The 15277-nt window shown below is 44.6% G+C and overlaps 1 protein-coding gene across 4 annotated transcripts in view; it reads left to right on the forward strand.

The window, feature by feature from the left end:
• Positions 1 to 15277, forward strand: part of LOC116944632 (nucleosome assembly protein 1-like 1-B) — a 50514-nt gene that overhangs the window by 28310 nt on the left and 6927 nt on the right. For all 4 annotated transcript variants that reach the window (XM_032958372.2, XM_032958371.2, XM_032958370.2 and 1 more), the window contains exons 9-11: positions 4107 to 4246; positions 12492 to 12637; positions 13297 to 13316. In XM_032958372.2, the coding sequence (XP_032814263.1) occupies positions 4107 to 4246; positions 12492 to 12637; positions 13297 to 13316 (306 nt within the window). The remainder of the gene's footprint in view (positions 1 to 4106; positions 4247 to 12491; positions 12638 to 13296; positions 13317 to 15277) is intronic.

A 15277-nucleotide genomic window follows, 5' to 3' on the forward strand; every position in this document is an offset into this window, starting at 1 on the left:
AATTACTAGTACTGTATATATGCCGTAAACGCAGCCGTGCCGAATTGTCCCAAATTAAGAATGATCAAATCCTGAAATAACGAGGGTTTACAGTACAGTGAAACCTTGGATTGCGAGCATAATTCGTTCCGGAAACGTGCTCGTAATCCAAAGCACTCCGTATATCAAAGCGAATTTCCCCATAAGAAATGATGGAAACTCGGATGATTCGTTCCACAACCCAAAAATACGTTATTCATATAAAAATGATTAATACAAAATAAATTTTTATATATTTATTATTTAAATTTAATATAAAGTAATCAAATTTATTAATTACATTTAGTCGTAGCTGGTGTGAGGGAGAGGAGGAGGGTTATTGTGTAGGACGACTTTCACTTGCAGTACAGTTACTAAAGAACAGTCACTACACTTGGACACAAAATTAAAAAAATGCTTTGCGCACACACACGTGGTCACAGCACTATAGTAAACAGTATACACGTGGTCACAACACTATAGTACTGTAGTAAACAGTATACACGTGGTCACAACACTATAGTACTATAGTAAACAGTATACACGTGGTCGCAACACTATAGTACTGTAGTAAACAGTATACGCTCGCACGGATGTTGACTATACGAGTGAGGCACGCCGACTGAGACCGAGCATGGGAGATTATTACCCACAATGCCGCAGCGAGAGAGAGAGAAGAACCATTGGCTCAGTTGTGATCACGTGACGCTCGGCAGACAAAGCGCATGCTGTATGTACTGCTCGTATTGCAAGACATTGCTCGTTTATCAAATTATTATTTGTTTATAATTTTTGCTCGTCTTGCAAAACACTCGCAGACCAAGTTACTCGCAATCCAAGTTTTCACTGTATTGGGATTTTTTTTCCCAATTTCATTCATATGACGCATATGAGGAGGGCTACACTGGACGCGCCACGCAGATACATTTATGGATGAATTGCTGTACTGCCATTTCTTGACCGTCTCGCAACCTGAGCCTACAACAGCTGGTATTCCCAGGCAGTTACCATCCAAAAATTAACCAGGCTTAACTCTGCTTAGCTTGTGAGACCGAGCTTTAATGAGTTAATTCATGGTTTTTTCGGCCTCGCTCAAAAGGCCTGCACTTATGGGTCAGCAACCCATTTTCTTTGCTGCTACATCCACGTACAAGTCTGTGTGAACCCCCACCAACAGCTGCCTCCAAGACAGCAGAGGTGCGTCACTGCACCTCCAACTAATAAGTTTGATATCTTGTAAAGATGTACATATCTGGGTGGGGTAAACTAATTTCATGAACTCTTAATTGCGATATAACTCGTGTGTCAACATGAGTCATCCTATGGATGCACTGGTCCCCCACCATAGCAATATGGAATTTCCACTTGCTTCTGGATCATCAAGTATTGACGTGCACACACAAGTGAAATGGCATATTTGCACAGCCGCAAGCCTGTTCAGTTTTTTGAGAGCACTTTTTTTACCGTTAGAGCAGACCTCGAAATTAATCGCTCGTCAATATTAATTGTCGACAGCGTCGGAGTGATGTGACTGAGGTTTGCCAGTCGCTCGAGGTTACCGTGGACACTTCTCGGTTTACACGCCGTGGCAGCCTGCGTCACTTGCAATGCCTCCCTGGGGCTGTGTCACAAGTTATGTGGTCGCTAGCCATGTAACAATTCACCCCGCACTACTATTCGTTGATCGATTTTATTTTACCAGGTAAGGCCCACTGAGCTATTATAGCTCTTTTCAGAAGCGACCTAGCCACAAATGATTGCTCAACGAAGCGGCTTATCATGTGGAAATTTATAGCAGCCAAATACTCTGAACGCATGTTTCTAAATGTGGAGAGGCATATCGGAAGACCTGGGAAGAACATGCAATTTCCAAATATACAACAGGCTTCAGGATCAAACCCACGAACTCCTATATACCAGGCGAGGGAATTAACATCTCAGTGCCTATTTTTTGTTTTATAATTCGGAGTCATCGCGATTCAGTTTCAAACTCGTTTCATTTATTTTTCCTTCAAGCTGCTGACCTGTCCGTCTTTACTGTCTTGTTTGTTTACTATCCGTCTCATTAGTGCAGTCTGTGTCATCTGTACTGGAGGGCAGTAGATTGAGATGAGTGCGTGGAGGGGAGTGGAGTGACATGAAAGTGGAGAGGTAGGAGAGTGCATAGAGTGGATGGGATGAGCGTGTGGAGGTAGGTCGGGGAGAAATTCCATGTGGGATCTTGAAGAATGTGAGTGCGATCTTTAAATTGATCCGGGATCGCATTGGGAGCCCATGGAGAGATGGGAGTATTATGCCGATACTGTCGTTTAATCGATTTGGCCATCCCCCCTAAAAATACTACAGGACTCTCTTCATAGGGCACCACGTTGGCGAGATGTTAACTCCCTCCCCTGGTATGCAGGAGGTTGTGGGTTCTATTTCGACCCCGACGCCTGTATTTTTGGAGTTTTCATATCTCTCCCCGTAGCCGCGTGGATTTTTTCCAGGCTTTTTTTTTACAGGTTTTTCACTCCACATTTAGAATCAACATGCGTTTTAGAGTATTTGGCTGCTATAAATTTCCGCTTAAGCCACTTTGTTGAGCTAGCATTTGTGACCAGGTCACTTCTGAAAAATAGCTATATAGCTCAGTGGGCCTTACCTGGTACAATAAAAAAAAATTGTTTAGTAAATAGTAGTCGTTGTGCGATTCACGTCACGGTGTGTGCCCAATTGGTCAAAGGACGTGCATGTGATGTGCGATGTGCGATGCATTCAATTGGGCGGCCACGCATCTGCCCCGGGTGGTGCGCGCGGTCTAGCGTCGCGTGACGGGCGACGGGGTCCCCGTGGCACTGATCGCGTGCGTAATGTGGAGTTCCGCGGCTGATGGATGGCTCTGGGTGTGTCGGATTTACAACCGGGGCGCAACCAACATCCACTGGAGTGAAACTCGATCCTGCGTCAAAATGAACGTAAAAAAACTGCCAACGGCACAAAAACCAGTTTCTGTGAAATTTTAAGACGAATAATAATGGAAACGTAACCCCCACCCAGTGCAGTTAGATCCCTTGATGTCAGGAGATTGCACGTGAGTGGTTTTCATGGATTTCGAAATCCTGTGTTTTGAGACCGAGATATTGAAACCATGGAGAGTTTACAATTGTTACAGGTAATTATTTGGCCAGTGCTTTTTCAGTTTTATACAGAATCAGAATCTGAATGTATTTATACTGAAGGAATCCGATGAGCTATAAAGTCGGGGCTGGTAATACTGTTACAACAACAAACAATACAAAAAACATGATAGTCGTGCAAGTACAAGAAAGGTAAAAGAATATGTAAACAAATCATACAAAAACATACAAATCAAACTAAACCATCCCAATCCTACCAGGGAAAGCCCACTGAGGATATTAACTTATTTTTCAGAAACGACCTGTCCATGAGGAACGCTACACATACATGTTACAATATCTTTTAGAATTATATTATGAATGTTTGTAATCCCACCACCCCACAATTTGTGCTTGTGTATATTTGATAGTGGTAGCAGGGTGTGGTGCTGACCAAACCGAGCCTTATTTATGTGGCTGCTTGCCAGAATAGGCGAGTGCCAGCAGCATTTGCCCCATACAAGTCCATAAGTCTTTGTGGCGGCTTTTTGTGTTTCCATTCCTTGTTTTGGACCTGACCACCATCTGTGTTCCATTCCTGCCCATGATGCGTTACACGAATAGCAATAGGCGCCTCGGTTGGAAAAATGGACACCCATGACATCTGGTGCAGTGGTTAGTGCACTATGCTACAGACCTGGCAAACCGAGTTTAATTTCCAGCCACCGCTAAGATTCGCGGACAAATATCTGAACCGGTCATTGGGCCTCCCCTAGATCTAGATCAACTCCGCCTTAAGTGAGCAGGAGCCATGTGTGGTGCTGGTCACACCATCCCCCCCATGTGTGGTGCTGGTCACACCATCCCCCAGTACGCTATGGTGGCCTCGATAGGAGCTCGCTAACATCACTTGCCCTGACATCCCGTTAAAGGCTGTGCATGTTGTCATTGTGTGTGTGTGTGCGTGCCCATGTGTTTTACCACGAACAGAGCTTCACGCTGGACTTTTGCTTCAGCCCCAATGAGTACTTCACGAACGCTGTGCTCACAAAAACATACGTGATGAAGTCTGAGCCCGACGCCAGCGACCCCTTCTCCTTCGAAGGGCCCGAGATCGTCTCTTGCACAGGGTGAGTTGCGCGAGAGTTCAGTCCAAGTCCTTTAGTATTTTCTACCCTTACCTTTCTGTACAATCAACCCTTACCTGTCAGTACATGCACCCTTACCTGCCTGTAAATACACCATTGCCTGACTGTCTATACACCATTATCTCTATGTTCATGCACCCTCTCCTCTTTTTTAATGCACCCTTACCTGTCATTTTAGAGTGATGCATGTGTACATGTTGTAAATGCGTACGTGTGATTGGGGGAGTTTAACGTTAACCAGGAACCGTTTTCAGGATTGATCACTTGTTTTGAAGGTTAGGAACCAGACGGGTAATAATTTTTCCCCAGTGTTTTTTTTAGTAATGAATGCCGTCGTTTGGCGTTCCCGAACGTACAAATGGGATGGCAATCTAAGTCACCGTGTGGTACTTGTTTGAAAGTCGAGCGTGCTAACCATTCCACTGCAGCAGGACCCTTTTTTGTATCTAAAGCGGTTTATTACAAGACACATTTTCGCAAACTTGGTCACCAGTGTTTTACATGCAGTTACTGATAATACAATTTGTTTTTTTTATCTTAACCTTACTACGCATATACACTTGGATAATAAGTAAGTTTTATGTAAGGGCGGCCTGGTGACGCAGTAGTAACACTTGTATCTCACAGCAAGGAAAACCTCGGGGCTCTTTTTTTGTATGGCCTTTTGTATGGTTCCTGCCAGATGTGCAGTGTGTGAGTCTGTCAGTGTGTGGCGTTTGTATTTTCTCTTCCTCTTCTGCATGGGTTTCCTCCAGATTCTCCGGTTTCCTCTCCTTGCTAACCCCCCCCCTCCCCACCCCACAGGCAATGTAATGGGTACTGGCTCAAACATCCCAATGCTGAAAAATGTATTAAACATAGCTACAGTGCCCACGAATGCAAAAACTTGGCAGGATCCTCCTGAAAAAGTCCTTCAGACTCAGTGAGGCTTTTCTGGGTAAAGTAGTGTAATAATAAATAATACAGCTATTTAGTGATGCTGAGTGCTGCACAAGCACAATATTAAATTGTAATTATAATCCAACTACCACTGTCACTACGGTCATTATTTTACTGTGGGTTGGCGCTTGCCAAACTATGCAGTAAATTGCAGCTCCTTTCATTGCTGCTACCTCTACAGAGGCTTGTGTCAGTGTGCAAGGTTGATGACCCAGCAGTTAATACGCGAGCGGTGATGATGACACTAAGGGTAGCAAGAGGTGGGGGTGTGCGCATGTGTGGTATTTGGTTAAAAGAATTGAAAGAGGAATTGAATGGAACCCTGAGTAAAGATGATCACGGTATTATCGTCAGTCGTGACAAAATAAGAGCTCAGTGAAGCCTGGAGTGCAGTTGTGGTGTTCCTTTTTTTTTTGACACAATCTCAAAGCAAAGGCCCAAAACATCAAGCGGCCAGGAACAGAGACAGCACGATCAAGGTTGTAATAGATAAGAGTTAAGACGTTTGTTCAATTGAGTTACAGGAGTTTGAGAGAGAAAAAAACCTCCCAACGCTTTCACAAACGAGCTCTGGCGCAGCTCTCCGCACCTCCTATTAGCACGGTTGGCTACGTACGCTGCGAAAGAAGTTCAACATGAATTCGTAGAGCTCAACGGCGCAGCCCTTTGTGATGCGTGTCCTGTCATTAGGGCAAGTTTTTTTTTTCTTGTTGTGAAGTGTTAATTCTTCACCGCAGTGTGCATCCGACCAGCACTGGCACGTTCTCGGGTCCGCCGCCGCCGAACATAAACTGCCTTTGACGTCACCACCCCTCCCACCCGCCTCCCCCCCAAGCCTGAACGTCGCCACCGCTCAGGCGATCCCTGCACGCAACCACAGTTGTTTTGAAGGAGTGGAGCGTTTCCGATCGCACGCGACACCAAATCCTCGCCTGAGGGTGGTGGGGGGTGCCATGTCGTTCAGTCCCATTGTCCGCACGCGAAGTCCAAACCCTGCTCCCGCCCCCCATTACCCTTCTCTGCGGTGTGGTTACGTAACCTGTAGCCATACGATCGAGCGTGCACTGGTCCAAATTTGGCCGCCGCTGTTGTGTGCGGGAGACACGGGACGGGCGTTCCGGTCGACAGCGTTGAGACTAAGTGAATTGCCTTCTTTGGTGTGAGTGATGTTATTACAGATATCACATGTAATTGCAGTCCCCTTCCTTCCCTTTTTTTTAACCGATGAGTTTAAGATTGTTGTCTCCATAGAGCACGCCCATTACACGCTCTTTCTACTATTGTATTCTCAGGGTTATAAGACGCACCAATTGGGGGGTGCATTTTTAAATCCTTTAGTTGTGTGTGTGCGTAACAGAATGTGTATTACTTTATTGAAACTAGGCACAAGTTTGGGGGCTGAGTCTTATTCAGAAGATACAGCAACTCGCTCTGCCTCTGAGCCACTTTGCGGCCGGTATAAAAACGAAATAAGCCAGAAAAACACATTTTTGTCTTAGGAAGGAGAGACTTCTTTTTTTGTCTCAGACCTTTTTTCGTGCAAATTTTTTCTTTTTATGATCTCCGCAAAAGAGAAATTCCTAAGTTTTTGAGCGGGGTCATTAAGTAAGCTGCGTTGACGTACATCTGTAAAAAAAAAATGCCCTGGGCATTCGAGTCTTATTACAGGCAGTCGCACGGTAGTTTTGTCCGCAAATGTCAACCCTTGGTGTATTTTTATAATTGACAGAAATGGGTGTAATGGCAGTCTTTCTCAAAAGCAAAATAAAAAAAAAATACTTTTTTCAGCTTTTTCAAGTTCCTTTTTCCCCCTTAATTACATACAATAGGTGCTGCAGTGGCGAGGTGCTATTTCTTCCTCGCCTGGTTTGCAGGACGTCGTGGATCCGATCCCGACTGTGACGCCTGGACATTTGGAGTGAGCTTGTTCTCGTGTGGTGCCCGGGTCACCTCTTAAAAAAGCGAATAAATACAATGGCTTAGTTTATAACCATGTCCTATCTGAGCCCTTTAAAAGACAAACATCCTTCTGGAACACAAGTTACTAGTTTTTGATTACTTCGTTAATGAACATTTTTACGGCGCACTTCGGGTACTTTTAATTTAGAAAAATATTTTATTGCTGCATGGTGGGTCCGCGAAAACAGTGTGAGTGTTCACCGGTTCACGGGGTCCCTCTGAGGTTGGAAACCACTGGTTTAATGAATAGCAACTCAAAGATTGATATCCAAGTTTGAAAGCCACACGGCAGCCATAGGTGAGCCTGAATGAATCGCTGCTGTGCGTGTTCGTTGAATTGACGAAGTTGGCAGCGGTTTACGATGTGGTTTTCGCATTTGGTCAGTCAGCGCAGTTGCATTTCAGCCCTTCTTTGTGTTGCCGCCACCAATGAAGGCGGTGACCGCATCTCGCTAGGGCCCGTGCAGATTTGGATTGAGTGTGCACCATTGTTTTAGGGGGCGGTTGGCACCAGATAGTTTTTGTGAACTTCGCCTTGCATCGTATAAAAGCTATCGCGTGTAGCGTGATATGAACCCCCAACACCCTCCCCCACCAGGTCAAGGGTACCATGCGGTTTGTCCACAGCACTATACCACATGACTGCCTCCCCAATGGGACTACTTGGACAGTGGTGTACTTGCTACCATTATGAAGAATGCTGCCATGTAACCGAAACCCATAATGCATGCTGGCGGTTTATACAAATGAAACGCATGTTGTGATTTTAAAAGACCCCAACTTTGGTGAAGGGCTTTTCTTTTATGAATTAAACAAGAGCAATATGAATGGTCCAATCTATATATTAAATGATGTTATCTTACATATGCAATACTTAAGCTTAAAGGTGTGGACATGCCAAAAATGTCCTGATAATAAAAAAATAACTTTGTGGGGGTGGCAATGGATCATTTTTTTATTATTCAAGAATTGTTTTCCTATAATTATCTGGGTGGTCCTGTGTTTTAGACCACTTGTCTTTCAGTTTAAAAGTCGGGTTAAAATCTTGGTCAGAGGTTAATTTCTGCACGGCCAATGCAATGGGTTTCTCCTTGCATGCGATATGAGCAATGATTGCCCTATATAGTCACTGGTCCCTTCCATAAGAATGTGGATTTTTCCACTCTTTTAAAGGCAACACATCCGGGGCTCTCTTCCCTTTTTACACGCTTTTATTTAACTCACTCTGTTCGTTGTCATTGTTGTATCCTCAAATCTTGTAACTCAATTTTTACCCACTTCCCAATGTGGTATCGACTGCAAACTTGGTATACTTATGTCATACTGATGACAATACCATATTCTATCATAAAAAATAAAAAAACATATTTTAAAACATAATTTTTTATATGTTATGTTTTGCCTTGGGTCTAATTGTCCACGCTAAACTGACGGCTGTAATTCACCACGGTCCCCTTACGTTGTGGCAAGCTTCAGGGCCACTTCCTGGAGTCGTGGAGTTCTTCCATTACTAGTAGGGTACATTTCATTAAAGCGTGTTTTTAAAAAAGTTTTTTAAATATTACATATGTCAAGCGACCATAGCCGAACACATTAGCCTACCAAGTGTTCTCCTCGCGTACACCGCATGTTAATGACAGTCGTCTGTGTAGGTTTTTTCAGTTTTGCTGTACAGCTTTGCTACATGTTTTCAATGTATACTTGTTTTATTCGGCATGTTGTTTTGCTCCATGTGCGTGGGAGCTTCTTTAGGAACTTAAGAGATGTAATTTAATTATTTTTGAGAAGAAGCTCCCCCAGCACGTGGGGCGGCACGTTGCGCGTTGTGCCAAACAACTTGCGGTACGACCTGGAAACGTTTCGGGATGACGGGTCATGTGGCATTTCTGGTGCCAAAGCTTTGATGACATTATTTGCAAGAGTTGGCCCATTGTACACCGGTGCCAAGACTAACATCGGGCTTCGCGAGCAGTCACGCACACTTCTCGGGCGCCTGCAACGCCACAACCGTCTTCGCCCGACAAAAAAAAATCCCGCCTGGATTGACTTTTAACAACCTGAAGCTGCAAATTTTTTTGCGCAGGGGTCTTCATCGCAGTGAAAATACATTTTGCAACCCCAACGTTTTGACGCAAGCGTGACATCGACACGATTTTTGGAGGGGCGACATGCTTTTTTAAGCCTCTCGGCCGAAAACACGTAGGAAAGAAAAGACAAAAAAAGCAAGCATGCATGCGAGCGAGCCAGCGAAGAATTGAAATAAATAAGGGGAATTGGAATTGTTGTGCCCAGTTAAATTCGGCCCCCAGTGAGTGCATTGTGTTGCACGCTAGGGTGCTGGTGGGTGTGTGCCGCGTCTATTGTTCCCAGGTGCTAACAATAGTTTTGGTCGCCGTGTGCATTGCACTGCGATTTAAGCGATGTTGAATGGATCGCGTGCGCCAGAGCGAAAACTTTAGCAGGGGTGGGGGGCGCTTTTGCGTGAGCATTAAACGTACCTCGGGTAGTTGTGCAATTTCGGACGTACATTTCATACACTTTTCAGGGTGTGGGCAATCGGTCGTGTACTCGCGAAGCAGGGTTACGCACACTTGTTGCATGCATTTTAAATCGGTCGTCATTTTTGTCCTTTCCCCCCCCCCCCCCCCGTGCCTCCGATTAGCACGGTTGGCTATGTACGGTGCGAAATACATTCTACATACATTCTTCAACCGTGGTTATTTATTACAGAAGCCGTAGCGAAAACGCTTGAGCTGACCGAGCTCTCAGAAGTTTCGGGATGGTGGAAATGTGGGGTCCTTCTGTTCGTACGTTCTGAAGTCCGTCCTCTTTGAGTGGCAGTCAAACGGGACGGTGCAGAAACAGTCGGGGAAGTTTTGTGACAGGACGATTCATATTTGGCATTCACTTTTTTATTGCGCAAAGGTGCGAGGAACGCTCAAGGGCTGAGAGCTTTGGGAAGCCAGCTGTCAGCAGACGATCAGTAGACACATCCTAGAAGTGGAGATATGTGTTTTGGCAGCAGACTGTCGGCACAGATCGATTGTTTCTGCAGGAATCCAGTAGTGCAAATAGATATGTGCATGAGCAGCCTTTGCAGGCTTAAACTTGCATCTTTATTATAAATCATCAGCCTTTCATAAAGGTTTGTAATGGGTCTATTTGTTAAAACAAGGTGCATGCCACAAAACAAATACCGTGTGCTATGGATTATAATATAAATCAGAGGTTTAGGGGGTGGGGGGATTGGTGTGTCTTATAATCTGGAAGTCGTTTGTGTGTGTGGTCAAATGTGTATAACTTTATTGATGCTGGACACACTTTGTGGTGTATCTTACTCTCCGGAATGTCTTATAACCCAGATAACATTTTAGCTCTTGCAAATGCTTATCTATCTGCATTGTGGGTTTTCCGTTAGGAGTTTACATTTCATGAAGCATGTTATCACTCTTATGAAGTCACTTTTACATCGCTCCTCTAGGTTTTAATATGTAATTACGCCAATGGCACTATACAGAAATATAAGGTCATCTGACAGTGATTTAAAAGTCTTTTTTTCTCTTGCGAAGCTGCCAACTTTGGCTTGACAGCTCAGGAAGCATATAATTCGTGCATTTCTACAAGGTAATCGATGTTTGTTGGGGGGGGGGGGGGGGGGGTTTGGCCAGCATCTACTATTGAGGCCTGTGACCGAATTGCCTGTGATGCGCCTCATTTCCTGACGTCTCGGTGGCAAAGCAGGGTTGAGCCTTGTATGGCGACCTATCGTGCACGGCTCGATGTCATAGGCTGCTACGGAGCCATATAGTGGTCACCAGAGGGCAATGTAACAAAATCCACTGTCATACTCAAATTCTGTCCTCCACTCCTTTGGCAACCCACACTGGCCAGCGTGGTGAATTATGGCCAAATAAGCCTCTACGAGCCACACGGTGTGGATGGGGAGTACCTCATCTAGCAGTGGATTAACAAAAAAGGTTGGACATGTTATTAATTATTCTTATGCAGTAGAGGCTCACTGAATCTCAAGGCTCATTTTCAGGAGGGTCCTGCCAAGTATTCACAGTCAGGGATGACGCCGCTGCGTGTGATCCCAATTGAGCAATTTGCAGGAAAAGTTTCAGCATTAGGATGTTGGGCCAATACCAGCCGCAATGTGTGTGCGTGGGTGTGTGTTTTTTTTAGCATGCACCATCCAGAGGTCAGCTATGCGCTTACAGTACACGAGGTGAAAGTAGCGGTGGGGTAGTCGGATGATGGCGCAGGGAGATAGATTGAGGCAGTCGTGGCACACAATCATCCGCATTGCTCCGCTGAATAGCAACGCGCACCACCCTCGGCTGCCTTGGGTCTCTGAGCCCTCCAGAGATGTCCCCGCATTGGTTACCTCAATTGGAATCCGGTGATAACAAGAGGTGATAAGAGTTTGGCAAAACAAACGCCCCTTATCTGCACAGTGTGGCTGTAAAGTGACACAGATAGATGTGAGGGTGTTTTTTTTAAACCAAAGGTGTAAACGTACGCTTAAGACTGCCTATCCTCGTCTAGACACGTCTTTTACCAGATGCCCAAAGAGTGAAGCGTTGGCTACACAATCCATCAAAATTTTCATCATTAGCCAAGATCCATCCACTGCTGGATGAAAGCCATCCAGCGACCACCCATTGAGTAAGGGACATGCGAGTCCAAGTTACGTACGGGCTGCTTGTATTTCAAATGAAATCCCAAGCAAAGGTGGATTAAAATTCTTGCATTTTGGTGTGTGTGTTAATGCATGTGATTAGCACACTGTTTCAAATCCCTCAACCTGTTGATGACACCAGAGGCAAGTGGTATCTTCACCTGTTTTGGGTTATTCCCGAAGTCAACTCGGGCGTAAATGCTGGGGGTGAAGGGCATGGTGTTAGTCGCACCATTGTGACTTTGTTTTTACATAAATCGGAGATATAGTGGTTTACATATTATTCTTCAAACCAGGCAGCTGCATGAGATTCTTAGCCTACACATCATTGGCATCTGAAACTGGTTGGGATCACCCGTAGGTCGACTCAGCCAAAAACATTGCAGTACTAGGTCCACCAATGATCGGTACAACTGCTGTGTATGATTGCGGCGCTGCATTTCGTTGTAAAAATGCATCGATCGTCTGTGAAAATATGCCGTCACCGTCCAGTACATGTGCCATTTATGCTTCCTCTTTGTGAGGTTCGACATGCTGCCATCTGTGCATGGTATTTAATAATGGTGTCAAATAACAACTGTTGCGAACTTGAGCTCCGCAGACCGCTCGCGCTCACGATGGTCCATCTGTGCGCGGGGCTTTCCCCAGGTCCCAGATCGACTGGAAGAAGGGCAAGGACGTGACAGTGAAGGTGATCAAGAAGAAGCAGAAGCACAAGGGCCGCGGCACAGTGCGCACGCTCACCAAGACCGTGCCCAACGACTCCTTCTTTAACTTCTTTAATCCCCCGCAAGGTATGGGCACACATACACAGCCACACACCGCCACGCACATGGGCAAATACAATGAAAAAAAACTTTTATTTTACCAGGTAAGGCCCACTGAGCTATATGGCTCGTTATCAGAAATGACATGGCCACAAAAATGATAGCTCAACGAAGTGGCTTATCACGTGGAAATTTTTAGCAGCCAAATACTCTAAACGCACATTTCTAAATGTGGAGGGAAGACCCGGAGGACCCGGAGGTACATCCATGCGACCATGGGGAACACATGTAAACTTCAATTATACAGGTGTCAGAGTCGGATCAAACCCACGACCTCCTGTATACCAGGCGAGGTAGTTAACATCTTGCCACCATGGCACACACACACATGGGAACATACACACGAGCCCAAACACGCACACAGACATGTACAGAGACCAAGATTCTCCCCCCCCCTTCCCCCCTGTATAGCCTTAACAGATTGTTGAGGCAAGAGACCATCAGCTCACTGCACTTGAGAAGCTAGTTTTATTACAGGCAACTTCCTAACTTCGAACCTCAAGATCTCTGGTCTTTATATTTTCAATGGGCTGTTTCCTAAAAGCCCAATTGTAATGGTGACGGTGGTAGTAATCATAGTATACATGTTAACTTTCATTGTTGGGTTTTTTTGTTTCTCATTACAGTGGCTGAAGGAGAAGAGCTGGTAAGTAAATTTTTTGTATTTTTGACATGCTTTTATTTTTACTCACTCTGTTGTTGTTGTATCCTCAAATCTTGTAACTTAATTTTAACCCACTTCCCAATGTGGTATCGACTGCTAACTTGGTATATTTATGCCATACTAATGACAATACCATATTCTATCATTAAAAATATATATTTTTTTAAACATTCTTTTTTTTATGTTATGTTTTGGCTTGAGTTTAATTGTCCATGCTAAACTGACGTTGGCTGTAAATCACCACGGTCCCCTTACGTTATGGCAAACTTCGGGGCCACTTCCTGGCGTTGTGGAGTTCTGCCATTACTCGTACGGTATATTTCATTAAAGCGTATTTTTAAAAAAAGTTTTAAAAAATATTACTTATTTGGTTTTCCATGGGGGTTATATTTCTTTTTTAGAAGTCAAGGCGATAATTTTTTATTTCATTCGAACATTTTATACACTGCATTTACTTGCCAATTCCCTATGGAGACACGCGTGCCAGTATTTTTATCACTATTACAAAATAACTATGAGCCATTTTTTTGCGCGTGGTGTATACCAGACGGTGGTCTTTAATAAAGATCATCACAAAACGGTCCTTGAAAGAGGCCCGCTACGTTTGACTCCCAAAGCCGTGGGTTGCCAACCCCTGCACTAGAACAACCACTCGTTTGCCATCGGCAGCAGCCACGATCAATCGACTTGTCGCAAAAGGCGTCATGCCGCCAGCATCTCTCTCGGTCCTGCGATGTAATGACCAACTTAGCACCTGCAACAAGCACTGTTGTCTTCGCGCCATCTCCTCGGTGGACGTTCACTTGGGCGCGTTCCATTCCTTGGCTTCCACTCCATTGCTATTCTTGAGCATTGTCAATTGTCACTTCTGCTACCTCGACTGGTATACAGGAGGTTGTGAGTTCGATCCCGACCCTGACGCCTATTGTATATTTGGAGTTTGCATGTCTTTCCCTGTGGTCGTGTGAATTATTCTTCGGGTCCTCTGGTTTTCTCCTCCACATTTAGAATAAACATGCGTCTGAGAGCTTTTGGCTGCTATAATTTCCAGATGATAAGCCACTTTGTTCAGCTATCGTTTGTGGCCAGGTGGCTTCTGAAAAAGAGCTATATAGCTTAGTGGGCATTACCTGGTAAAATAAAATATCGTTTATAGTATATCTACTTTTATTAATAGTTTTCATGCCATCTTTCAGACGTGGATCTTCTGTAATCCACACATTCCTTTTTCTGTGTCTCAGTGTAATTCCGAGCATGCATTTCTCCACGCTGCTTTGCACACTTTTCTGTGTTTTTTCTGTCTCTTTCCGTTAATGACCATCTCTCTGAGCCATGTTTCATTCATCATTTCCAAATGTGGTTACTAGTTAGACAGAATTTTAAAAAACATTGACGAAAATGGAACTGCATTGCTGCACGAGGGTACAATTGCGTATGAATCGTAACATTGGGCGCGATACAACCTACACAGTCGGTTTTCTGTACATTTTTTCCGTTGACGACGTGACGTTCCGTTGAAGCCAAGAAGTTGTAAAGTGGTGACCTTGCAGTTTAACGCGTGCCCTCCCAGTGAACCGCCATCCGCTTGGCGCAAAATAACTTTGCACCGTGTGGAGATTAACTGCTTTTGGGTTGTGCAATAAATGTTACCACCCTATCCGAAAAGCTACCAATCTGAATGGCAGAGCTGTACTTGGATTTGAAGTAGAGGTTGTTAGAAATATGCGAATGCCCTGATGTTGCTTACGGTTGTAAAATTTGACATTTAGTTTTGTAATGATTAACACAACTAATTATGACTGCACACACGCTGCTGTGCGTTCGGTTAATATATTTTTGAGACATCGTTTTGTCAGGAGCGGAAAGGGGTGGCTAGCTTCGCGGAAGACTTCCGCAATTTCTTTAGTTGGGCATTAACCTCTAGAATAGCTGTTTTAGTGTGA

Source organism: Petromyzon marinus, chromosome 21 (assembly GCF_048934315.1).
Source record: "Petromyzon marinus isolate PM22_M1 ecotype Great Lakes invasive population chromosome 21, UKy_Petmar_22M1.pri1.0, whole genome shotgun sequence".
In the NCBI taxonomy this organism is placed as follows: Eukaryota; Metazoa; Chordata; class Hyperoartia; order Petromyzontiformes; family Petromyzontidae; genus Petromyzon; species Petromyzon marinus.